General features: G+C 44.9%; 1 protein-coding gene across 5 annotated transcripts; it reads right to left on the bottom strand.

Annotated features, from left to right (window-relative positions):
• Window positions 1-359: 359 nt before the first annotated feature.
• Window positions 360-26,439, bottom strand: LOC105497073 (zinc finger protein 528). Of its 5 annotated transcripts, none has more exons than XM_011767788.2 (7): window positions 26,304-26,438; window positions 25,589-25,841; window positions 21,109-21,192; window positions 20,851-20,932; window positions 13,452-13,578; window positions 12,532-12,660; window positions 366-3,631 (listed from the first exon to the last, which is right to left on the bottom strand). In XM_011767788.2, the coding sequence occupies exons 4-7, from the start codon at window positions 20,884-20,886 to the stop codon at window positions 2,013-2,015; spliced, it is 1,911 nt and encodes a 636-aa protein (XP_011766090.2). In that variant the 5' UTR covers window positions 20,887-20,932; window positions 21,109-21,192; window positions 25,589-25,841; window positions 26,304-26,438; the 3' UTR covers window positions 366-2,012. The 5 variants fall into 5 exon arrangements, with proteins under 5 accessions (XP_070942208.1, XP_070942207.1, XP_011766091.2 ...); XM_011767786.2 differs by having other exon boundaries at window positions 21,125-21,192; XM_071086106.1 differs by lacking the exon at window positions 20,851-20,932 and having other exon boundaries at window positions 364-3,631; window positions 21,125-21,192; window positions 26,304-26,439.
• Window positions 26,440-26,554: the final 115 nt, after the last annotated feature.

Below are 26,554 nucleotides of genomic sequence, written 5' to 3'. Positions count from 1 at the left end.
TATCCATCTTCCTGAGGTGGGATGAAATTATGATGGTAGAAAAGACATGATTCGGCCGGGCACGGTGGCTCAAGCCTGTAATCCCAGCACTTTGGGAGGCCGAGACGGGCGGATCACGAGGTCAGGAGATCGAGACCATCCTGGCTAACATGGTGAAACCCCGTCTCTACTAAAAATACAAAAAACTAGCCGGGCGAGGTGGCGGGCGCCTGTAGTCCCAGCTACTCAGGAGGCTGAGGCAGGAGAATGGCGCAAACCTGGGAGGCGGAGCTTGCAGTGAGCTGAGATCCGGCCACTGCACTCCAGCCCGGGCTACAGAGCAAGACTCCGTCTCAAAAAAAAAAAAAAAAAAAAAAAAGAAAAGACATGATTCACTCACTTAGGAAAAATGAAACTTTATTAGTACAAACATGAGAGCTACATACATTCTAAATCAAACAGTTGCAACTTATAATGCCAAGAACTAAATGTGAATCCTACTCAAGAATATGCTGATCTGGCTGGGCTCGGTGGCTCATGCCTGTAATCCCAGCACTTTCAGGCTAAGGCGGATAGATCACCTGAGGTCAGGAGTTTGAGACCAGCGTGGCCAACATGGTGAAACCCCATCTCCACTAAAAATACGCACCTGTAATCCCAGCTACTTGGGAGGCTGAGACAGAAGAATTGCTTGAAACAGGGAGGCAGAGGTTGTAGTGAGCCGAGATTGTGCCACCACACTCCAGCCTGGGTGACAAGGGTGAGACTCTGTGTCATATAAAAAAAAGAATATGCTGATCTGGTCATTTTGATTAAACGCTCAACTGTGATATCTGTTCTTTCTTCCATTTCAAAAATGAAGCTGGGCGCAATGGCTCATGCCTGTAATCCCAGCACTTTGGGAGGCTGAGGTGAATGTATCACTTGAGGTCAGGAGTTGGAGACCTGCTTGGCCAACATGGTAAACCCTGTCTCTACAAAAAATACAAAAATGAACTGGGTGTGGTGGCACACACCTGTAGTCTCAGCTACTTAGAAGGCTAAGGCAGAAGGATTGCTTGAACCCAGGAGGCGGAGGGTGCAGTGACCCAAGAACACACCACTACACTCCAGCCTTGGCAACAGAGTGAGACACTATCTCGGGGGAAAAAAAAAAACAAAACTATTTCTCATCAGTCTTTGCTAAACAGCAGCTACTGCTATTCAATGGAGAAAGCGTCTACCTTTTTCCTTGCATTATTTCTACTATATAATCAGACACTAGCAACCTATTACTCTCTTCCCATTAATAACCTATGCCTTAAGATCACGGCATACTCTATTTCATGGTCAGTTGGTGGCAACTGAAGCACTGTGCACTTAGGTCGGGAGAAAGTGTGTTGACTGCAACAGTATGATGATGGTCATCAGAGTTTTATGTTACTCTGCCCACTTCTCCATGCTCTCTAAATCAGACAATATTTAATCTGAAAAGGCAATGTCCTTCTTCATCAGGAAACTGGATAGAAATAATCCTCAGCTAATGAATTCAGTCCTGTCATCCTACTGATTCTTTCCCAGGAACCACAGTGAATGGCCTGTATGGAAGGCACGTGAAGAGATTTTAAAGTCATAAAGTAGCCTTTTCTACGGACCCCAAATAATTGAATTTTTTGTAGCCTGAATAAAACTGGTCATTTACATACCGTTGCACCTTTGATATACATCATGTCATGAGAATCAACATACGTTGACTTAGCATTATTCTGCAGAATGCAATATCATAAATATCAGAGAACTAGAGATTGAGTTCCTTCTTGTGTAAATCCTATCTGTGTTCTATAGTAACGGTCCTTGAATAATGACCCGAGTACACACAATCCATCTGTGTGGTTTCACCCTCCACAGTGATGTGGTGATGTCTAGTGACTTGGCAGGCCTTGATAAAGCCTGTGTCACACACATTTATGATTTCCAGTTAGTATGGACTCTCTGATGTTGATTAATGCTAGAATTCATGATGATGGTTTGCCATACACAGTTTGTAGGGAGTCTCATGAATGAATTCTCTGATGCTGTGCGAGGTCGGAATTGTGACTAAAGACCTTAATGCACAGGGTGCATTTGTAAGGCTTCTCTCCAATATGAATTCTATGGTGATTGGTGAGGGAAGACTTGTGAGTGAAGATCTTGCCACATTCTTTACACTCATGAGATTTCTTCTCAGTATGGATTGCAAGATGGGCAGTAAGGCCTGAACACCCTCGAAATGCTTTGCCACATTTATTACATCTGTAAGGCCTCTCTCCAGTATGAATTATTTGATGTCTTGTAAGGTATGACGCTTGATTAAAGACCTTGCCACATTCATTACATTTGTAAGGCTTCTCTCCTGTATGAATTTTCTGATGGCATACGAGGTTTGAACTCCGACTGAAGACCTTGCCACATTTGTTACATTTGTAAGGCTTCTCTCCAGTATGAATTCTATGATGACTGGTTAGAGAAGACTTGTACCTGAAGACTTTGCCACATTCTTTACATTCGTAAGGTTTCTCTCCACTATGGATTAGAAAATGGGCAGTAAGGTCTGAAAACTCTCTAAACGCTGTGCCACATTTATTACATTTGTAAGGTTTCTCATCAGTATGAATTTTTCGATGTCGTATAAGGTCTGATTTCTGACTAAAGATCTTGCCACACTGATTGCATCCGTAAGGTCTCTCTCTAGTATGAATTCTCTGATGAGAGGTCAGTAAACACTTGCGCCCAAACACCTTGTCACATTCTTTACATTTGTAAGGTTTCCTTCCAGTGTGAATTAGCTGATGGGTTATGAGGCTGGAACGCACTGAAAATGCTTTGCCACATTCTTTACATTTGTAAGGTTTCTCACCAGTATGAACTGTTTGATGTTCTGCTAGATATGAATGGCGACTAAAGACCTTGCCACATTTATTACAACTGTAAGGTTTCTCTCCAGTATGAATTTTTTCATGTCGTACAAGGTGTGCAATTTGATTGAAGACCTTGTCACATTCATGACATTTGTAAGGCTTCTCTCCTGTATGAATTCTTTGATGTTGTGCAAGTTTTGAACTGCTTCGAAAGACCTTGTCACATTCATGACATTTGTAAGGTTTCTCTCCAGTATGAATTCTTTGATGTTGTGAAAGGTTTGAATTGCTACTAAAGAGCTTGCCACATTCATAACATTTGTAAGGCTTCTCTCCAGTATGCATTCTTCGATGTATCACAAGCTTTGAACTGCAACTAAAGACCTTGCCACATTCATTGCACTGGTAAGGATTATCTGCATTACGGATTACTTGATGGTTAGAAAGGCTTGCAGATGCTCTAAAGACTTGGCCAAGCTCATTACATTTATAAGCTTTTTCCCTAATGTGTGCTTTCTGTTTTTGTGGAAGTAATGGAGCATCATCAAAATTATTTCTATGTTTATTTAAAAGGTGGGATTTGACACTGGAAGAAATTTTTTCCAGCAGTGAAACTGAGGAGTTGTCATTGATGAGTTTTTCAATATGCTTAGACCCAGAAATTTTCCTTTCAGCTTGAAATAGCTGCAGATCATTCAGATGTAACTGAGAAGTGAATCCAAGTTGACTTTTACAAGGCTTGTTTCCTGCATTACTTCCCAATTTAGAGCTCCTCTCTAAAACAGAAAGAAAAGAATGGAACTTCAACCCATGATAATGGCATCTTTAGTGTCTGACAGAGGGTCCAGATTCTGCCTCACCTAACTCAGACATTGGTAGGAGTTTCAGCATATTGTGTATATCATGCTGGCAGTGCAGAAAAGAGAAGGAACTGAGGTGATGCATTGGAGCAGTGGGGAATCTGCAGGAGTCAAGAGAATTATGGGTAAATCTGAAAGAGATTATGAGCAGAGAAATACAACAGAAACTGAAAACTTCTGGGAAGAAGCAGGGATGAGCCTCTTAGGGAAAATCAGAAAGCCGAGAGCAGCTGCATAGACATTAATAATGGTACTTCCACAAACCAGAAAAATCACATCCCCAGAAAAGGACTGAGTGTTCCCACATGTAGGAAGCTAAAGGCCCAAGAGATGTGACCAACTCAGCATTCCACTGGAGAATATATGATCAAACAGCAAACTGTTTATCATGAATGCAGGATGTGGGCAAACTCAGGACTGTACCTGCCACCAGAAGATTTGCTGAAGGCAATCACTCCCTGGGGCCGTGCTCATTGAAATTATCTACTGGGACATCTAGAGCCTATTGCTTGAATGCAGTATTGCAAGCCTGCTGCAAATTAAGCCGCTGACCAATAATCACCACCCCCCTTTCCCTATCTCCTTTACCTAATAAAATGCAAAGGGCTCTAAAGCTCAGGGTCCTTGTTTAATAGAAGCCAGGAGCCCCCAACCCCTTCTTCCAAATATACTCCTTTGTCTTTTATTCTCACATTTGCCCCCTTTGTTCAGTCCCCCAAGGTCTGTGCAGGTGGCAACTGGTGACCCAGAACAGGGACTCCAAGGATGTCTACAAGTGGCCTCCGAACACAGGACTTTGAGGACACAAAGAAGGTCCTGCTGGAGCAGAGGAACTGAAATTGACAAGGTGAACGCGGAACCCTGGATGAGTATGCTGGCAGCAGATATAAGGTCAGTGCCCTAAAGAGGTACTAAGAGCGATACAAGGTCACTGCTCTAAAGTAGTGGGAACGGTAAGTTTTCTGAATTAGGGTAACATGGGGCAGAATTTCTCTGCTGAAGAAAAACAGTATGTGCAGTTGTTTAATCTATTGAGACAGTCTGGAGCTCAGGTTAATTCACAGACATTAAGCCTCTGTAGGAGATTATTATGCATAACCCATGGTTTCCACAGGCAGGCGCTCTTGATGTGGAAAACTAGCACAGAGCAGAAAGATTAAAAAAGGCTCATCATAAAGGTCTTAAAGTTTATTCTTCTGTCTTCTCCACGTGGAGTCTAGTTTGTACTGTTCTGCCATTATCTCATTATTCTGCTGGGCAGCAGGTTGAGTCTAAAAATCTAAATCTAGCCAGGCGCCGTGGCTCAAGCCTGTAATCCCAGCACTTTGGGAGGCCGAGATGGGCGGATCACAAGGTCAGGAGATCGAGACCATCCTGGCTAACATGGTGAAACCCCGTCTCTACTAAAAAAATACAAAAAACTAGCCGGGCGAGGTCGCGGGCGTCTGTAGTCCCAGCTACTCGGGAGGCTGAGGCAGGAGAATGGCGTGAACCCGGGAGGTGGAGCTTGCAGTGAGCTGAGATCCGGCCACTGCACTCCAGCTTGGGTGACACAGTGAGACTCCGTCTCAAAAAAATAAAAATAAATAAAAATAAAAATAAAATAAAAATAAAAATCTGAATCTGTTGTCCCACCCACAGATCCAATTGAAAATAAAAAACAGGAGAGGGAAGATAAAAATTGTTTTTTACCGCCCCCTCCAGTTGCAGGAACAACTGTACCACTTCCTTCGGGAGCAGAAATAGAGACCCCAGTACAAAGAATTTTACACTCTGCTGCCACAGCTGGAGAGTCCTTAGGACCTTGCACTTTTCCTGTTTCCATAAGGCCTGATCCAATCTGCACCACTTTGTTCATGAAAATACCCTGCTAGAGTTTAGTTGTTGAAGGAATTAAAAACGACTGTAGTTAATAATGGAATACTGAACTCACTCACTTTAGGATTGCTAGAATCCGTATTCAGTGCTATGTGCCTTCTACTTTTTGATGTAAAACATTTTGGCTCAAACTTGTCTGCTAGTGCATATCTGACATGGAATTTAAACTAGCAAGAACTGTGCAGACCAAGCTAGACAGAATCTTGCCGCTTGTCAAGGAGACATTACAGAGGATATGCTATTGGGTAATGACCCTTATTCAGACCTGGAACATTAAATGGCACTCCCAAATCCTGCTTATCAGCAGTGTTCACAGGCTGCTAAATGCATATGGGTCACAATTCCAGAAGCAGGAGTCCCAGTACAATTCTTTTTGCATATCATGCAAGGGTTGTAGGAGCCCTATGCGCAATTTCTTGCAAGATTACAAAAGGCAGTGAAGCGTCAAATTCCTCACACTGCTGCTGCCGAAATGTTAACCTTAACTTTAGCTTTTGAGAAGGCAAACATGGATTGCAAATGTGCACTGACACCTGTAAAGTGTACAAAAAACGTGGGAAACTTTCTCAGAGCTTGTCAGGATGTAGGAACTGAGCTTCATCACTCTTCAATGTTAGCTGAAGCATGGCTAATTTAGTACTTGACAAATCTAAAAGCAGCAAAGGATCAAACCCTAAAGTGGAAAAATGTTATACCTGCAGAAAAACCAGACATTGAAAAAAGGAATGCCGCCAGATTTCAGGACAGAAAGGACCTTACAATGCAGTGCCCCCATCCAGTGGAAAAAACGGCAGGACTCTGCCCTCACTGTAACAAACGAAATCACTGGGCTAATCAGTGCCACTCAAGATTTCATCAGAATGGCACCCCGCCCCCCTAGGTTGGGAAACAAGAAGGGGGCCTGGACCCAGGCACCTCAAACAATGAGGTCATTCTCAGTTCAGACCACAACCCCATTTCAGGGGTGGGTCCCAGGAGAAACATTGATTCTCTCACCCCAGAAACACCAGGAAGTACAGGATTAGATCTCCCAGTCAGAGAAATAACAGTAGTTGGTGGAGACAAACCCACCAAAATTCCCACTGGCATTTGAGGACATTTACCAACAGGATACATGGGACTAATTTTAGGCAAAAGCCGCCTTAACTTGCAAGGCATCACTGTAGTCCCAGGACTGATTGACTCCGATTATGAAGGAGAAATTCAAGTAATTTTAATGTTATAAGATCTTTGGGTTTTTGAACCGGGAGAATATACTGCTCAGCTATTGCTTAGTCCCTGCAAATTACACCCGTCTTCACAAAACGAGAAATGAGGAAATAAAGGCTTTGGGAGCACAATTACATGGGAAATCTATCCCAACCCACAGCCTCTAACAGACCCACCTGCGTAGTACAAATTAAAGGAAAGAAATTGTATGGGTGAATGGACACAGGAGCTGATGTGTCAGTAATATCCAGTAAAGACTGGCGCCCAGCATGGTCTCTGAGACTAACCTCCACATCCCTAGTGGGAGTAGGAGCAGCTAAAAGTGTTCAACAGAGTGGTGAGATTTTACCTTGTCTTGGTCCGGATGGACAAGCACGTACTTTCCAGCCTTATGTTGCAAATACAGCCATCAATTGACAGGGTCAAGACTTACAGCATGGGATATGAGACTTACGAATGAAAACATTGGTAACCCAGGATTTAAAATGTTGAAGGACATGGGATATCAGAGTAGAAAAGGCTTAGGGAAATTCCTACAAGGAAACCCTAATCCGTTATCAGTAACTGGAAAAACAGAAAAGGGCTAAGACGTCAGGATTTCTGACAGGGGTCATTGATATTTCTCCTCCGCCCACTGCCTTACCATTAGAATGGCTTAGTGACAAATCTGTGTAGGTGGATCGATGGCCCCTAACACAGGAGAAGCTAGATTGACTTCAACTGTTGGTAAAAGAACAACTGAACGCAGGACATATACAGCAGTCAGTCCGTGGAATTCACCAGTATTTGTTATTCCAAAGAAGTCTGGAAGATGGTGATTGGGGCATGATTTGAGAGCTATTAATGCACAAATTAAACCAATGGGTGCATTCCAGCAGGGTTTTACCTTCCCCGGCGGCCACAGACTGGCCTCCTGTAGTAATAGATTTCAAGGATTGTTTCTTTACCATTACACGAGAAGGATAAGCCTCAATTTGCCTTCTCTGTGCCTTCTGTTAATCATAGAGAACCTGTTTCTTGCTATCAATGGAAAGTTTTACTTCAAGGCTTGCTTAACAGTCCTACATTATGTCAGCATTTTGTGGGAAGAGCATTAGAGGAGCCTCAAAATATGTTTGCCACTGCGTATATCATTCATTTTATGGATGATATTCTTTTGGCCGCTCCTACAGATCAAATTTTACATCAATTATTCAGAGATGTAATGCAAGCTCTTGTTAAATGGAATCCCAAAATTGTTCCAGAGAAAGTGCAAATAACTTCCCCATACCATTATGAAGGAAATATTGTTACAGAGAGGAGTGTACGGCCTCAGAAAACAGTTCTTGGTAAAGACACATTATAGACTTTAAATGATTTTCAACAATTACTAGGAGATATTAATTGGCTACACCCAATGCTAGGTATTGCCACCAATCAACTTACACATCTTTACCAAACCCTGCAAGGAGATTCTTCCTTCAATTCCCCATGGCAATGAAGAGGCTGAAGAAGAATTATGGCTTGTAGAGCAAATGCTTCAGCAGAGAAATGCCTCCTGGCTACAGCTACAGAAACCTTTGCTTTTATTCTACCTACCCCCTATTTCCTATAGAACTTTTAGGTAGGCCAATGCTTAGATAAATCTGTAACAGTAATACATAAACACAAAGGGGAAGACATAGGGAGCCGATGGCCCGAGAGACGTGACCAACTCAGCATTCCATTGGAGGCTTTATGACCAAACAGCAAACTATTTATCATGAATGCAGGATGTGGGCAAACTCATGACTGCGCCTGCCACCATAAGGTTTGCTGAAAGCAATCATTCCCTGGTGCTGTGCTCATTACCTACTGGGACATCTTGAGCCTATTGTTTAAAGAATGCAGTCTTGTAAGCCTGCTGTAAATCAAGCCACTGACTGACAACCACCACCCCCTTCTCCCTCTATCCTTTACCCAATAAATTGTGAAGGGCTCTAAAGCTCAGGGCCCTTGTTTACTAGAAGCAAGGAGCCCCCTAACCTTTTCTTCCAAATATACTCTATTGTCTTTGTCTTTTATTCCCACATTTGCTCCCTTTGTTCAGTCCCCCAAGGTCCATGCAGGTGGCACCCACATCCTTTACAACAGGTTGATTTGTAAAGGTCTCACCCTGTACAATTCTTAGACAAAGGAACTGGAACAGTCAGTGCAGTGGCTCATGCCTGTAATCCCAGCACTTTGGGAAACCAAGGCAGGCTGGACAACTTGAGGTCAGTAGTTAGAGACCCGGCTGGGCATGGTGGCTGATGTCTATAATCCCAGCACTTTTGGAGGCAGAGATGAGTGGATCACCTGAGGTCAGGAGTTCAAGACCAGCCTGACCAATAAGGTGAAACCCCGTCTCTACTAAAAATACAAAAATTAGCCAGGCGTGGTGGTGTGCGCCCAGAGTCTCAGCTACTCAGGAGGCTGAGACAAGACAATTACTTGAATCTGGGAGGTGGAGGTTGAAGTGAGCCAAGATCACACCACTGCACTCCAGTCTGGGCAACAAAGACTCTGTGTCAAACAAGAAAAAAAAAAAAAAAAAAAAAAAAAAAAAAAATTGGAAGAAGTGGTTGTTTTAGCAAACCTAAAACAAAAATTACAAGGCCTACATAAGGACATGGAAATATGGCTAAAATTATAATTAAAAAAAATTTTTTTCCACAAACCCGACCTAGAAAAAGGCAGCCTTCTGATTACTTGACAAACTGAAAGCAACTTTTTTTTTTTTTTTGAGACGGAGTCTCACTCTGTCGCCCAGGCTGGAGTGCAATGGTGCAAGTTCTGCCGCCTCCCAGGTTCAAGCCATTCTCCTGCCTCAGCCTCCCTAGAAGCTGGGACTACAGGCGCCCGCCACCACACCTGGCTAATTTTTTTTTTTTTGTATTTTTAGTAGAGACGGGGTTTCACCGTGTTCGCCAGGATGGTCTTGATCTCCTGACCTCATGATCCGCCCGCCTTGGCCTCCCAAAGTGCTGGGATTACAGGCTTGAGCCACCGCGCCCAGCCGAAAGCAACTGTCTTAAGATGCTTAACGAGCTAAAACATAAATGAGATAGACAACTAAATGAAATCAGGAAAACAATGCATGAAAAAGAGACTATCATGGCAGGTGCCTGTAATCCCAGCTACCTGTGAGGCTGATGCAGGAGAATCGCTTAAACCCAGGATGGGGAGGTTGCAGTGAGCCAATATCATGCCATTGCACTCCAGCCTGGGCAACAAGAGTGAAACGCCATCTCAAAAAAAGAAAGAGAAACTTGATCATTCTAACTAAAATTAACCCAAATACATTCACACAGAGACATACTATAAAGTAATTATCAAAAGTCAAAAAAAGACAAAGACAAAATATTGACAGTAGCAACAAAAAAGAGACTTGTCAGACAATAGGAAACTGTCAGATTATATGTATTTTCCAGCAGACATCTTCAGGCTAGAAGGCAGTGAGGTGACATACCGACAGTGCTTAAAGAAAAACAGGCAAAAACAGCAATGAAGAATATTACACTTAGCAAATCTCACCTGCAAAAATAAAGGCGAATTTTAGACTTTCCTAAAGAAAGCCTGAGGAAGTTAATTAGTATTCTAGACCTGTCCAAGAAGAAATGCTGAAACGAGGATTCAAGATGAAATGAAAGCACTCCGGATAGGATCTTGAACCCAAACGAAAATATAAAGGTCATCATAGGCAGGGCGCGGTGGCTCATGCCTGTAATCCCAGCAATTTGGGAGGCCGAGGTGGGTGGATCACCTGAGGTCAGGAGCTCGAGACGAGCCTGGCCAACATGGTGAAACCCCGTTTCTCCTAAAAATACAAAAACTAGCTGGGCATGGTGTCTGTAATCCCAGCTACTCGGGCGGCTGTGGCAGGAGAATCACTTGAACCCAGGAGGCAGAGGTTGCAGTGAGCCAAGATCCTCCCATTGCATGCCAGCCTGGGCAACAGAGAGAAACTCCATCCCCTAAAAATAAAAATAAAAAGCTCATCATAAAAGGTCAACAAATGATCAAATACAGAAACATGTATTGTTGCACATTTCATTTGTAGCTTGACTTTTAATTCTTTCCTACAATTTAAAAGACACAATCAGGCCAGGTACAGTGGCTCATGCCTGTAATTCCAGCACTGTGGGAGGCCAAGGCAGGTGGATCACTTGAGGTCAGGAATTGGAGAGCAGCCTGGCAAACATGGAAAAAACCTGTCTCTACTAAAAATACAAAAATTAGCTGGGGATGGGGATGGGTGCCTGTAATCCCAGCTACTCAGGAGGCTGAGGCAGGAGAATCACTTGGACCAGGGAGGCAGAGGCTGTAATGAGCCGAGATCAGCCTAGGAGATAGAAGGAGACTCCATCTCAAAAAAAAAAAAAAAAAAAGAAACCACTCTCATTTAAACAGTATTAAAAACATATGTTAATGGGAACATAAAATATATAGGATTAATTTCTGCCAGTAATAACAGAAAGCGAGAACACAGTTGTTAAGCAGAGCTTTGGGTACCTAATCAAAGATAAGCTGTTAACATTTAAAATAGAATGTTTTGGGCTGGGTGAAGTGGCTCACACCTGTAATCCCAAGCACTTTGGGAGGCTAAGGGAGGATAATCACATAAGGCCAGGAGTTCGAGACCAGCCTGCCCAACATGGAAAAATCCCATCTCTATTCAAAGTACAAAAATTAGCCAGGCGTGGTGGTGCACGGCTGTAATCCTAGCTACTCCGGAGGTGGAGGCATGTAATGTTGAAATTAACAAAAGAAAAAAAATGTATTTTTTTTTTTTTTGAGACAGGGTCTCACTCCATCACCCAAGCCAGGGTGCAATGGCGTAATCTTGGCTCACTGCAACCTCTGCCTCCTGGATTCCAGCGATTCTCCTGCCTGAGCCTCCTGAGTAGCTGGGATTACAGGCACCTGCCACCACACCCAGTTGATTTTTGTTATTTTAGCAGAGGCAGCGTTTCACCATATTGGCCAGACTGGTCTTGAACTCCTAGCCTTAAGTGATCTGCCTGCCTCGGCCTCCCAAAGTGCTGGGATTACAGGCATGAGACACCGTGCCCAGACAAAAGAAGAAAAATTTAAAGATCCACAAATATGTGTCAATTAAACAACACACTTTGCTGGTTACAGTGGCTCACACCTATAATCCCAACACTTTCGGAAGCTGAGGCAGGCAGACTGCTTGAGCCCAGGAGTTCAAGACCAGCCTGGGTAACATGGTGAAACCCCATCTCCACAGAAAATACAAAAAATTAGCCAGGCATGGTGGCGTACACCTGTAGTCCCCGCTATTCAGGAGGCTGAGGTGGGAGAATCACTTAAGCCCAGGAAGTCCAGGATGCAGCAAGCCGTAATCGCGCCACTACACTCTGGCCTGGGCGACCCAAGAGAGATCCTATCTCCAAGAAGAAATAGGAAAATAAAGAAAAATATCTGTTCAGAAATCACAAGATTTCAACTTTTGTTTTCCCACAGAATTCTCCCATTTGCAGGGAGTTTCCCAAATACTATGTAATAGGGTGGCTTTGCAGGGCACAGTGGCTCCTGGCTGTAATCCCAACACTTTGGAAGAGCAAGCCAGAGGGATCCCTTAAGTCCAGGAATTCAAGGCTGCAGTGAGCTATGATTGCCACTGCTCTAGCCTGGATGAGAGAGTGAGACCCTGTCTCAAAAAATAAAAAATATGGGGCCTCCACTCTGCCCACCCGAGCTCTCACCTGTGTTCACACCTTTGATGCATTCCCTGCCATCTGGATTGTTTGCTATTTTCTCTTCACTCTGCAGGATCCAGGGATCTTTCTTTTCCTCTAACGTGGAGATAACACTCAGGTCAGGCAGACAGATTCCTATTTATAAAAGAAAGAATAAATGTGTGCTGTGGCATCTCCCAAGTCCAAGCTCTATATTTAGGGAGGAGAGAGGATATTACTAATAAGTCAAAAATAGTATTTAGGCCGGGCGCGGTGGCTCAAGCCTGTAATCCCAGCACTTTGGGAGGCCGAGACAGGCAGATCACAAGGTCAGGAGATCGAGACCATCCTGGCTAACACGGTGAAACCCCGTCTCTACTAAAAAAATACAAAAAAAACTAGCTGGGCAAGGTGGCGGGCGCCTGTAGTCCCAGCTATTCAGCAGGCTGAGGCAGGAGAATGGCATAAACCTGGGAGGCGGAGCTTGCAGTGAGCCGACATCCGGCCACTGCACTCCAGCCTGGGCGATAGAGCGAGACTCCGTCACAAAAAAAAAAAAAAAAAGTATTTCACAAATTCATCTACTGACTGCCTCTTTCTGAGCACTTAGGGAATATTGTAACATGCAGACATAGATCCCCCTTCCAAGAACTACAGAATCAAAAGCACAGGGCTAGAAAACAGGAAATTGGATATTTTTAAAGTTTGTCATAAGGTTTCATGCATACTTCAGCCCTGGTGCCACCAATGATGAATCGTGAAGGCAGGAGAACACCTGAAAAAAGGGGACATTTCAAGTCCGGAAAGTGTAATAGAGCTTTTCAATTCTGAGTCAACGAGGGTTCAATCTCAGTCAAGCAATGCAGGAGCTTCCAAGAGGCACACACGACACCAATGCAGAGATCCACCAGGGCAGATCCCAGCTTCTGAAGCGACATTATCCTCACCCAGGGAGACCAGGTTCCTATAGTTCTCCAACATCACGTCCCTGTACAGAGTCCTCTGAGCAGGCTCCAGGCATTTCCACTCCTCCTGAGAGAATTCTATAGCCACATCCATGAATTTCAGGGGTCCCTAAAAGAAAATCCACATTTCAGCAACAGGGTATGCAGGCAGTACTCACCGCCACACAGAACGGGAAGACAGGATTGACTCCACTGATGTGAGCACTGTGAAAAATCCGTATTAAGGTACGCTTGAGCCAGTTCTGTGTAATTGTTGTTTTATTACACTTCTCCATAAGAAATTAAGGCATTCTTTAAATCAGTGTAGATGTCTCATTTTTGAACAATACAAACAAAAATTTAATCCAGGGTGATCTCTATAGGAGTGTTAGGTGCTTTTAGACACCAAGTGATATCCAGTATCTACCTGAGATGCAATTCAAGTGGTGTCTTCAGAGATCACGATGTCTACAGTGGTTCTGTATTTTTTCTGAGACAGGGTGTCACTCTGTCACCCACTGGAGTGCAGTGGCACAATCTTGACTCACTGCAACCTCTGCCTCCCAAATGCAAGTGATCCTCCAACCTCAGCCTCTGGAGTAGCCAGGACTACAGGCTCATGACACCATGCCTGGCTTATTTTTGTATTTTTTAATAAATATGGTGTCTCACCATGTTGCCCAGGCTGGTCTTGAGCTCCTAAGCTCAAGCCATCCTCCCACCTTGGCCTCCCAAAGTCCTGAGACAGGGATGAGCCACCGCACCCAACCTACAACCTACTGTAGTTTTGGGCTTGTTTGTTTGTTTGAGACGGTGTTTTGCTCTTTTTGCCCAGGCTGGAGTGCAATGGCGTGATATCGGCTCACTGCAACCTCCACCTCCCAGGTTCAAGTGATTCTCCTGCCTCAGCCTCCCATGTAGCTGGGATTACAGGTACCTGCCACCACGACCGGCTAATTTTTTGTATTTTTAGTAGAGATGGGGTTTCACCATGTTGGCCAGGATGGTCTCGATCTCTTGACCTCCTGATCTGCCCGCCTTGGCCTCCCAAATTGCTGGGATTACAGATGTCAGCCACCATGCCCGGCCCCAACCTACTGTAGTTTTTAAGAATGGACAAAATCTTGGCCAGGTACAGTGGCTCATGCCTGTAATCCCAGCACTTTGGGAGGCCAAGGCAGGTGGATCACCTGAGGTCAGGAGTTCAAGACCAGCCTGGCCAACATGGTAAAACCCTGTCTCTACTAAAAATAGAAAAAACTTAGCCAGGTGTGGTGGTGAGAGCCTGTAATCCTAGCTACTCAGGAGGCTGAGACAGGAGAATCTCTTGAACCTGGGAGACGGAGTCTGCAGTGAGCTGAGATCATGCCACTGCACTCCAGCCTGGGCAACAGACAAGAGTAACACTCTGACTCAAAAAAACAAATAAATAAAATAAAAAATGGTCAAAATCTGAAAGCTGTGATAACAATAGCAATGGCTGAATGGAACATTTTCCATGTGATAGGCACTATTCTAAATGCTTTACATGAACTGGAGGATCACAAGGCAGGCGGATCACAAGGTCAAGAGATTGAGAGCATCCTGGCCAACATGGTGAAACTCAGTCTCTGCTAAAAATACAAAAATTAGCTGGGTGTGGTAGCACACACCTGTAATCCCAGCTACTTGGGAGGCTGAGGCAGGAGAATTGCATGAACCTGGGAGGTGGAGGTTGCAGTGAGCCAAGATCTCGCCACTGCACTCCAGAATGGGTGATAGAGCAAGACTCCATCTAAAAAAAAACAACAAAAAAAAGAAAGAATGGTCTGTTCCTATCTTACTGAAGAGACAACTCTTTCACATATATTCTAGGAAACTCCCCCCAGGAGTCAGGACTAAAAATGGCAGTGTAAGCACCGGATCCCAGGTGTCTGGACATTAGAATCAAACCTAAAGAATCAAACAGTTAAGTAACAGATAGCATCAAAAGAAAATTGACATTTACCTAATTCAGTAAACTTAAAATAAGTTCAAGGATTAAAAACACCAAACTGCCTAAAAGGTCATTATCTCTGCGTATATATAATATATTATATGTCACCATAATACATTCTTATTCTTATAGCTATCAGCTCATTAGCATGATAGTATAGAAAAATTTGAACCTGGTAAATACTTAAGACGTAATCTGAACTCATTAAAAAATATAAAATTTATATAAAATGACATGCCATTCATAAAAATCATAGGCTTGCTCATCTGTGCACTCATCCACACACCACATGTACACACTTATACACATTAACACTCATATACATTAGTACACATATACACTTACACACATCAGCTGAAATAAGAGGAGTTGTCTCTCTGACCTATTTTTTTTTTTTTGAGATGGAGTCTTGCCCTGTTGCCCAGGCTGGAGTGCAGTGGCGCGATCTCGGCTCACCACTACAAACTCCGCCTCCTAGGTTCAAGCGATTCTCCTACCTCAGCTGCCCATGTAGACGGGACTACAGGCACGCGCCACCACGCCTGGCTAATTTTTGTACTTTTAGTAGAGACGGGGTTTCACTATGTTGGCCACGCTGGTTTCAAACTCCTGACCTTTTGATCCACCCACCTCGGCCTCCCGAAGTGCTGGGATTACAGGCATGAGCCACTGCACCCAGCCCCAGTGACCTATTTTTTACATGATATTTTTCATCAATAGTTTGGTTTGCAATTTTTAGACACAGGGTCTCAATACAGTGTCCAAATTGGATGGCAGTGGCTATTCATAGTGCACCACAACCTTGAACTCCTGGCGTCAAAGGATCCTTCCTCGTCAGTCTCCCAAGTGGGAAACTAAAGGCATGCACTACTGTGCCTACTTGTAAGTACTATTTTTCCTAATGTGTATTTCAGCATGTTTGCAACAATAAAAATGTATAAATTGTACCAATTTAGTTTATAAACATATGGTAGGTGATTAAAAATGGGAGACCATGTAAAACTACAGAAACTTGAACTCCAATCTCTACTGAATATCCATATTCAAAAATATAATATTTTTAAAATTTCAGACAGGGTCTCACTAGGTTGTCCAGAATAGTTTCAAACCTGGGCTGAATGGATCCTCCCGCCTCAGCTCCCCCAAGAAGCTAGGATTATAGGCACACGTCACTGCTTCTGGCCTATAAATATAGATTGGTCCATTAAAATATTGTTATTTAGATATTAACAAAATTCAATGAAATTTACTAATTTATTCCATTAATGAAAAGGTGGTATGTTACAGGAAATTAGTATATTAAGTTGACATATTAAGGTCAAAGAAAATACCTCAGCACCCTATACCTTAAGAAATTACTAGATATGGCTGGGAGTGGTGGCTCATGCCCGTAATCCCAGCACTTTGGGAGGCTGAGGCAGGTGGATCATGAGGTCAGGAGATCAAGACCATCCTGGCTCACACAGTGAAACCCCGCCTCTAATAAAAATACAAAAAATTAGCCGGGCGTGGTGTCAGGTGCCTGTAGTCCCAGATGGTTGGGAGGCTGAGGCAGGAGAATGGCATGAACCTCGGAGGAAGAGCTTACAATGAGCCGAGATCGCACCACTGCCCTCCAGCCTGTGTGACAGAGTGAGACTCTGACTCAAAAAAAAAGAAAAAAGAAATTACTCCATATTGGCCGGACGCAGTGGCTCATATCAATAAGCATTTTGGAAGGCAGAGGCAGGCAGATCACATGAGGTCAGGAATTTGAGACCAACCTAGCCAACATGGCGAAACTACGTCTCTCCTACAAATACAAAAATTAGCCGAATGTGGTGGCACACACCTGTAATCCCAGCTACTTCATAGGCTGAGGCACGGCAATTGCTTAAGCCTAGGAGGTGGAGGTGAAGTGAGTTGAGATTGTGCCACTGCACTTGAGTCTGGGTGACAGAGAGACTCTGTCTCAAAAAAAAAAAGGCTGGGTGCAGTGGCTCAAGTCTGTAATCCCAGCACTTTGGGAGGCCGAGACGGGCGGATCACGAGGTCAGGAGATCGAGACCATCCTGGCTAACACGGTGAAACCCCGTCTCTACTAAAAATACAAAACACTAGCCAGGCGAGGTGGCAGGCGCCTGTAGTCCCAGCTGCTCAGGAGGCTGAGGCAGGAGAATGGCATGAACCCGGGAGGTGGAGCTTGCAGTGAGCTGAGATCCGGCCACTGCACTCCAGTCTGGGTGACAGAGCGACACTCCGTCTCGGAAAAAAAAAAAAAAAAAAAAATCAAGCCAAAACCAAACTGGAAAACAAAACAAGAAAAACCCCTCATGATATTAAGCAAGAACATCTCACGAAAGATCTTAATTAGCAGTAAACATGGAATAGATTTCCTCTACTTTAAGAGATGGAAAAGGGGGCTGGTCTACGCTGTAGCCAATCCTCACTACACGGGATGCCTGAGCAGAGACAAGAAGCAGAGGGACAAGGTAGAAAGAAAAAGTGACAGAAAAGAGCTGGATCTGTTAATACTAATGAATGACATGACTGTAATCAAGAAAAAGAATGCAATCTTAGCATATTAACCAAGAACAATATATTGAAAACAAGTTTCCTTCGTTAGCAGCACTATTTATACAATGACATACACACAAAGAAACATCCTACATCTCCCTCAGTAAATCTACAAGGCATCTAACTAAAAGACATTCCAGACCCGTGTATGAAATCTACAAGTATACTCAAAGAGTCCTATCAGCAAGATACAGGAATAGGAAGCCACAGACCATTTTATCTCCATGGAGATACAAATTCAACAACAGATAGGCCAACTGCCTTTGTGAGAAATCCAGAAGCCACTCAGGAAGTTCTTGCACCCAGAGAGGCACCAGCACCAAGTGAACCTGCTGGGAGCCCCACGGGAAAAATGTGTGACACCCATTTGCTGGAGCCCCTGCCTGGCATGACGTGGCATCATGCAGAGGAAACCACAAACTCCTGACTTTTCTCTCCTTTTTTGGGGGGCGGGGGGAGGGCAGTGGTGCAATTTCAGCTTATTGTAGCCTCGGCCTCCCAAGTTCAAGCAATTCCTCAGCCTCAGCCTCCTGAGTACCTGGGATTACAGGCACCTGCCACCACACCTGGCTAATTTTTTTTTTTTTTTTTTTTACCAGTAGAGACAGGGTTTCACTATGTTGGCCAGGCTGGTCTTGAACTCTTGGGCTCAGGTGATCCACCTGCCTTGGCATCTCAAAGTGCTGAGATTATAGGTGTGAGCCACCACACCCAACTAATGTTTTTTTTTTTTGAGACAGAGTTTCGCTTTGTCACCCAGGCTGGAGTGCAGTGGCGTGATCTCAGCTCACTGCAACCTCCACCTCCCAGGTTCAATCAATTCTTCTGCCTCAGCCTCCCGAGTACCTGGAATTACAGGCGCCTGCCACCACACCTGGCTAATTTTTGTATTTTTTAGTAGAGATGGGGTTTCACCATCTTGGCCAGGCTGATCTTGGAACTCCCGACCTCATGTTTCACCGGCCTCAGCATCCCAAAGTGCTGGGATTACAGGCGTGAGCCACCACGCGTGGCCTTACTAATTTTTTGTATTTTTGGTAGAGACGGGTTTTTATCACGTTGGCCAGCTTGGTCTCGAACTTCTGAGAGAGGTGACTGATTTCTAATTCAGAGAACATTCACATGAGGATGTAAAGGGCAAGCAATCCATCTTCCTAACATGAAAACACACAAATTTTCACAACTTTCAGAATAAAATATCACAACAAAACAACCACTGAGGACTTAAAAGCATGTTATCACAATGCTATGTAAATACATTTGTCTAGGACTTGAGAGGACTCTTGACACAGAGCTGACAACAGTGGCTCCCCAATGAGATATGAGAGAGAGTGGAAGGCTGGACAGCGGATGGGATGCTTTGTATTTGCTGTGCTAATAAGCTGCATGTTTTTTTGGACTTTTCCTATTAAAAAATACACATAATTTCATTGCTTAAAATAAAAAATTCTTCATAATAATTGGTGGTACAAGAATATGATTTCCTCCTCTCTAGAGAGAAAGAAATTCTAGGCTGGGCACAGTGGCTCACACCTGTAATCCCAGCGCTTTGGGAGGCCAAGGCAGGAAGATGGCTTGATCCCACAAGTACAAAACCAGCCTAGGCAACAGAGTGAGATTCCATCTCCTTTTTTTTTAAAAAAAAAAAAAAAAAAGAAAAAAGGAGAGAAAAGGAAGGGGAGGAAAGGGGAAGGGTGGGGAAGGGAGGGGAGAGGAGGGGAGGGGAAATTCTACTGCAATCTCTAAGCAAAATTATAACCTTTTTCGACTAGCACAGCAGTTGTACAAGACTTCCTGCAGGAGCACCAGTCTCTGTGGAAGGGATGTGCTAAGAATGACAACAGAATGTCCTCCCTGAACCAAGTCAGAGACAGAGACAAAAAACAGGAAAAGGTGACAGATTTGTAAATGCTTTTGAATCTCTTGCTGTTAAGACATTAAACTTGATTTCATATTTTAAAATAGAACAGTTTATAAAGGGAATAAAACACTATCACTGATGTCTTTATCTAAACATTCCATTACTTTACCAAACATTAAGATAATCTGAGTTAAGTTACTCACTTGTTTAGCTTCCACTGTAATCCAAAATCAGGCAGAAAATATTTCCCTTTTGTGAACTCTTTTTCCAGAATTTACCAAATACTCACGCACATTAATATGTAACTTGTGGCTGGGTGAGGTGGCTCATGCCTGTAAACCCAGCACTTCGGGAGGCCGAGCTGACCGAATCACTTCAGGCTGGCATTCAAGATCAACCTGACCAACATGGCGAAACCCCATCTCTACTAGAAACACAAAAATTAGACTGGAGTGGTGGTGCACACCTGTAATCCCAGCTACACGAGAGGCTGAGGTGGAAGAAACCTTTGAACCTGGGAGGCGGAGGTTGCAATGAGCAGGGATCATGCCACTGCACTCCAGTCTGGGCAACAAAGCAAGACTCTGTCTCAAAAAAAAAAAAAAAAAAAAAAGAAAAGAAAGGAAAAACGAAAGAAAGGAACTTGAAACTATGACACGCAGCTTCTCTAATTCTAGTCCACAGAACACTGACAGTGCATCCAGATGTGATCCCTTAAAAATCCCGCTGCCCAGCAGCACTGACACCATGGGACCCATACCCCATATCCATCCATGTCTGGGTGTGAGCCCTTCCCAGGACCATGCCCAGTGCAGGCTCTTTCCAAGTTCGTGTCACTGGGTCACAGTGAACTGAAATCTCAAGTGGAAATGAAGGACTGGAAGAAGCCATGGGTAAGTGCCAGCAAACGTGTCAGGCAGGATGCTTCAGAGTCAAAGATTAGCAACTCCAAGGCCTGGCATTTTAGGAAGAAACAGAGACAGAACAATCCACTGAGAATATTACCTTACCTGAGTAAGGGCCATTCCTGACTCCTTCTCTTTCATTTTCCGAGTTGCTTCCTTGCATAATATGTCTCTTTGGAAGTGAATCCTGAATGCCAAAATACGCTGTTTAGGGCTGAGAATCAACATACATCCTTCCTGTGTCATAGCTACACAAAAAGGGAAGACCTCCCCATGAGGTAATCCTCAAACTGTGACTTTCTACATAGGCCTGGTTTAGCCTAACTCAGCAAACAGATGTTAACCATTTTGGAATTCACCCACCATGTAGTTAAGGTACCTCATCTGTTGAGTGGATTCCCTCTGAGATTTCTCCACTTTATTCTCCCTTTCTTAAAATTTGTGAACCTAAAAAAAAATAATAAAAAATAAAAATAAAAATAAATTCTTCATGTGGCAATAAACTGTGTGATTCCTACAATCATACTTCGATCAAGCACTTATTTTAAAAATACAAAACGCTCTCGGAAAAGGAAAGGGGGCTGTCTAGTTGCAGCAGAGGGAGCGGGAAGAACAGAGGCAGGAGATGAGGTCAGAGAGGTCCTGGGGAAGCAGATCAGGCAGGGTTGAGCTCTTCAAATATTTTCTCCCACACATCAAAAGAAATTTTGAAACAATCAATTTCCTCAATCATTTTAAGTAAACATGTCATTTATTCTTTACCTTAGAAATTAAAACATAAATAGTATCTCATATATTTTAAGCACATTTTGACAGGTTTAGTTAACCCCCAGAAAGTACAAGGCATCCGTCATCTGAGCTACGCAGCACTGTAGGGAGAACACGTTTGAGGGAGTTCAGGAGGTCTCTTTTGGACACGTAGAGGTGGAGATCCCTGTGGATGTCCCAGCAGAGATGTTGAGAACACCACTGGATACAGGATTTTGGAATTCAGGGGACCGGGGTGGGTGGTGAGGGAAAATGGAGACATGGTGGTGGTGTTTAAAGCCATAGATGAGATCAAAAGGAAAAGCAGAGGGTGTGGGCAGACAGAACAGGTTTAACGACTAAACTGGGTGACATTTCCATATTCAGAGAAGACACGTCAGAAGACACCAGCAGAGGTAACTGGTAAGATACTACAGTGATGAGAAAAATTTTAAACAGATTTTTAAAAATATGAGCAGTATCTTCAAAGCTGAGAAAAAATAGAGTGATCAGCTGTGAAACATGCTGCTGACAGAAAAAGACAGATGCGGACGGAAAATTCAAAGTCGGATTTAAGCAGGGTACAGGGGCTGGTGCCTCTAATCCCAGCACGCTGGGACTTGTTTGCAGGATGGCTAGAAGTCAGAAGTTCAAGACCAGCCTGGGCAATGTAGTAAGACTCTGTCTCTAAAAAAAATTTTTTTAATCAGCCAGGTAGAGGGACAGGCCCATAGTCCTTCTACTCCAGAGGCTGAGATGGGAGGATTGCTGGAGCCCAGGGGTTTGAGGTTATGGTGAACTATGACTGTGCCACTGCATGCCAGCTTGGGTGACACAGCAAGACTTTGTCTCTAAAAATTAAATGAAAAAATAACTAGATTTAGAAACAGAGATGTCACTGGTGACTCATAAAAAAAAGGAGCAGGCCGGGCGCGGTGGCTCAAGCCTGTAATCCCAGCACTTTGGGAGGCCGAGACGGGCGGATCACAAGGTCAGGAGATCGAGACCATCCTGGCTAACACGGTGAAACCCCGTCTCTATTAAGAAATACAAAAAACTGGCCGGGCGCGGTGGCTCAAGCCTGTAATCCCAGCACTTTGGGAGGCCGAGACGGGCGGATCACGAGGTCAGGAGATCGAGACCTTCCTGGCTAACATGGTGAAACCCCGTCTCTACTAAAAAATACAAAAAACTAGCCGGGCGACGTGGCGGGCGCCTGTAGTCCCAGCTGCTCGGGAGGCTGAGGCAGGAGAATGGCGTGAACCCAGGAGGCGGAGCTTGCAGTGAGCTGAGATCCGGCCACTGCACTCCAGCCTGGGCGGCAGAGCGAGACTCCGTCTCAAAAAAATAAAAAATAAAAAATAAAAAATAAAAATAAAAAAAAAAAGGCCGGGCGCGGTGGCTCAAGCCTGTAATCCCAGCACTTTGGGAGGCCGAGGCGGGCGGATCACAAGGTCAGGAGATCGAGACCACAGTGAAACCCCGTCTCTACTAAAAATACAAAAAATTAGCCGGGCGCGGTGGCGGGCGCCTGTAGTCCCAGCTACTCAGGAGGCTGAGGCAGGAGAATGGCGGGAACCCGGGAGACGGAGCTTGCAGTGAGCCGAGATCGCGCCACTGCACTCCAGCCTGGGCAACAGCGTGAGACTCCGTCTCAAAAAAAAAAAAGAAATACAAAAAACTAGCCGGGCGAGGTGGCGGGCGCCTGTAGTCCCAGCTACTCGGGAGGCTGAGGCCGGAGAATGGCGTAAACCCGGGAGGCGGAGCTTGCAGTGAGCTGAGATCCGGCCACTGCACTCCAGCCTGGGTGACAGAGCGAGACTCCGTCTCAAAAAAAGAAAAAAAAAAAAAGGAGCAGAGGAGTGGTTGATGTCAAAAACTGATTGGATGCGGTCAAGCAAGAAGTGGAGGAAAGAGTGAGAGACAGCGTAAACAAGATTTTGGTATATTGTGCTCTTACATGGAGCACAGAAGAGGCAGACTTACTGCAAGTAAAAATGTAGCTAATACTTTGTTTTTTCTTTTGAGGATGAAATAGTGGGAAAAATAAAGGTATGTGCGTGTGTTTTAATGGGCAACAGCTCCATCTGGATACAATAACCAAAATAATTCCCTTGAAATAAAAATTGATGACACTGTGGAGGAGGGGTGCCATGGCATCAGGAGAGTGTGAATGGGGCTGGCCTCTGGCACACAGTCTCAGAGTCAGCAGCAGCCAGGAGCAGGGACAGACAATTCCCAGTCACTACTGAGTAAGAACACAGTCCTAGAGACAGGTGGGTGGGCCTATTGGAAAATTCTTGCCCTTACTGTTTGAGACAGGAAAAAAACCACAGTTTTTACTACTCTCACACCCAAGAGAATACCTCACCTCTCGTGATCAAAATGTGTGTGTGACTGTTCCTACACTAACCAGTTAAACTGAGTAAAATTACAGAACACCCAGGTGCTGTCTGATGAAGAATTGCTTGTTGGTGACAAGTAATTCCCATATGATTTTGGTGAGCAGAGATGAGGCATTCTGGGTGCTGTGCTCTGTATTGTATTCACTGTGAGCACAAAAACCACTTTAGTTTTTCCTATCTTATACACTCGCTCACGCCCTAGTCCATCCAAAGAAAAGAGAAGAGAGTGAACCACACCTGAATGAGCCAAGTCACCGCCCCCTAGCAGAATACAGATTACAAGCGGAAGCTAACCTCTGATGCCAGGAATTATAAAACGCACATGCCTTAGAAATAGTGTTCCAATTCTCATCTTCATCTGTGGTTATTATTATTATTATTATTATTTTTTTTTTTTTTGAGACGGAGTCTCGCTGTGTCACCCAGGCTGGAGTGCAGTGGCGCGATCTCGGCTCACTGCAAGCTCTGCCTCCCGGGTTTACGCCATTCTCCTGCCTCAGCCTCCGAGTAGCTGGGACTACAGGCGCCTGCCACCACGCCCGGCTAGTTTTTTGTATTTTTAGTAGAGACGGGGTTTCACCATGTTAGCCAGGATGGTCTCGATCTCCTGACTTCGTGATCCACCCGCCTCGGCCTCCCAAAGTACTGGGATTACAGGCTTGAGCCACCGCGCCCGGCCTTATTTTTTTTTTTTGAGATGGAGTCTTGCTCTGTCACCTAACCTGGAGTGTAGTGACGCAATCTCAGCTCACTGCAACCTCTGCCTCCCAGGATTAAGCAATTCTCCTGCCTCAGCCTCCTGAGTAGCTGGGATTACAGGCCCAGGCCACCAGGCCCAGCTAATTTTTGTATTTTTACTAGAGACAGGGTTTCACCATGTTGGCCAGACTGGTCTCACTCAACTCCTGACCTCAAGTGATCTGCCCACCTCAGCCTCCCAAAGTACTGGTATTACACGTGTTAGCCACAGCCCCTAGCCTCATGTATTTTAAACAGATTTTATAGAGAAATTAATACGTCACAATTCAATCATAATTTCCAATCAACTCACCACTCATCTGTAACCAGTGTCCCCCTTTCCTCACTACTGTTTCCCTCCCTCATTCTGTACATATCTCTCATTCTCATCTTTTTTCCCTAGCTGTTTTTTTCCTCTTTATTTTTCCCTAGGATTGTGTTCATCTTGAGTCCCTCCTCTTCTCTTTGTCCCATTCTTCTTTCTATTCTTTCTCTCCCGCCTGTTCTGATCCATTTTTACAACTTGTTTCACCTCTTGATTCCTCTTTCTGCCCAATCTTTCACTGTCCCTAATCTCCATATATTTCTGCCTCTTTCCTCCCACATTTTGGCTCCCCTTGGGCTCTCCCTGTTAAATTCAATCTTCGATGTTACACAACCCTGTCCCCACTCTCTGGCACCCTCAGATCCCAGGCCTCCCCCTGCTGTGGTTCTCCCTCTGTTCTCCTTGTGACCAGCTGCCCGCTCTGGCTGTCCCAGCGCCACGCTGCTCTATCTGACCTGGCTCCAAATCCCTCCTCCTCTCCCCCACTCTCTGTCTGAGAAGCCTTCCCTATCTTGTTGAACTTCATCTTTCTACAGACCCAGGTTTGTCTATCTTTTTAGTTACTTTTCTCCCCCTGCTTTTTTCTCGGCACCTTCTTTCACTGTGCCGCCGCGAACCCCTCACTCACCTTCTACTTTGCCGTCTGTCAATGGTTCTCTCATTCTTCATTTCTCTTTCAAAATTTCTCTATTTCCTCTGACTCGTTCCCATCTCTTTTTCTCCACACATTCACAGGGAGGGTATTGGAATAAGATGCCCATCTCCGGAAAAGCTCATTTTCGGTGGGCTGGAAGCTGGCTCGAGAGAACACTGGATGTCAGGAGACTGAAGTCACTCCCCACATTCGGGGTCAGGAGAACCAGTGGCTGGGAAAGGGAGGCCTGGGGAACAGAGGGTCCAGATTAAGGAGGAAAAAGGCAAGAGTGGGTCAGAAGAGGGGTGGAGTCTGCAGAAACCAGGTCCGGGCAGAGGACGCGGCCTCTCGTGCCCCGCTGGGGCGCTGAGCTCCAGCGGGCAAGAAGGGTGAGGCTGGGGGAACGGACAGTGAGGATTTTACATGGTGCGGGGCGTGTGTAGGGGTTACTAAAGGACTTGAAGCAGGAAAAGCCCACGATAGGAGGTGTCTACGTGGGCATATGACAAAAAGACCGGGCACAGGACCAGCCTCCAAGCGATTTTAACACGCACAAAGCGACTCCCAGACTCTCAAAGGACATCTGAATTTATTTGGGATGGGGGAAGCAGTGCCGCGATTTCAAGGTCTGCACGCCCCTAAGATTCCGGGTATAGAAGCGCAGAAGAACGGGGTAGCCTAGATTTAATAGGGACAAAAGGAAACTCACGGGCTCCTACGAAACAGTTCCTCCACGCGATGGGCTTCCGGGTCTACCGGAAACTGCGCTCTAGGCGTTCACCCCCAACGGTCCGCTTCCGGGTTTGCGGGAAATTGCGCGCGCATCCTAGAGGCCGGACTGGCTGGGACCACGGCGGACCGGGACAAGGCCTGGGCGGGGCCTGCGCTTCTGTTTGCCTGACTGGCCGCGCTTGTTTTCAGGGTTTTGGAGGCAAGATCCGCTTAGAGATCTCAAAACGG

Source organism: Macaca nemestrina, chromosome 20 (assembly GCF_043159975.1).
Source record: "Macaca nemestrina isolate mMacNem1 chromosome 20, mMacNem.hap1, whole genome shotgun sequence".
Taxonomy (NCBI): domain Eukaryota; kingdom Metazoa; phylum Chordata; class Mammalia; order Primates; family Cercopithecidae; genus Macaca; species Macaca nemestrina.
Note: the sequence above shows the minus strand (reverse complement) of the source record. Positions and strands in the feature narration are given on the sequence as shown.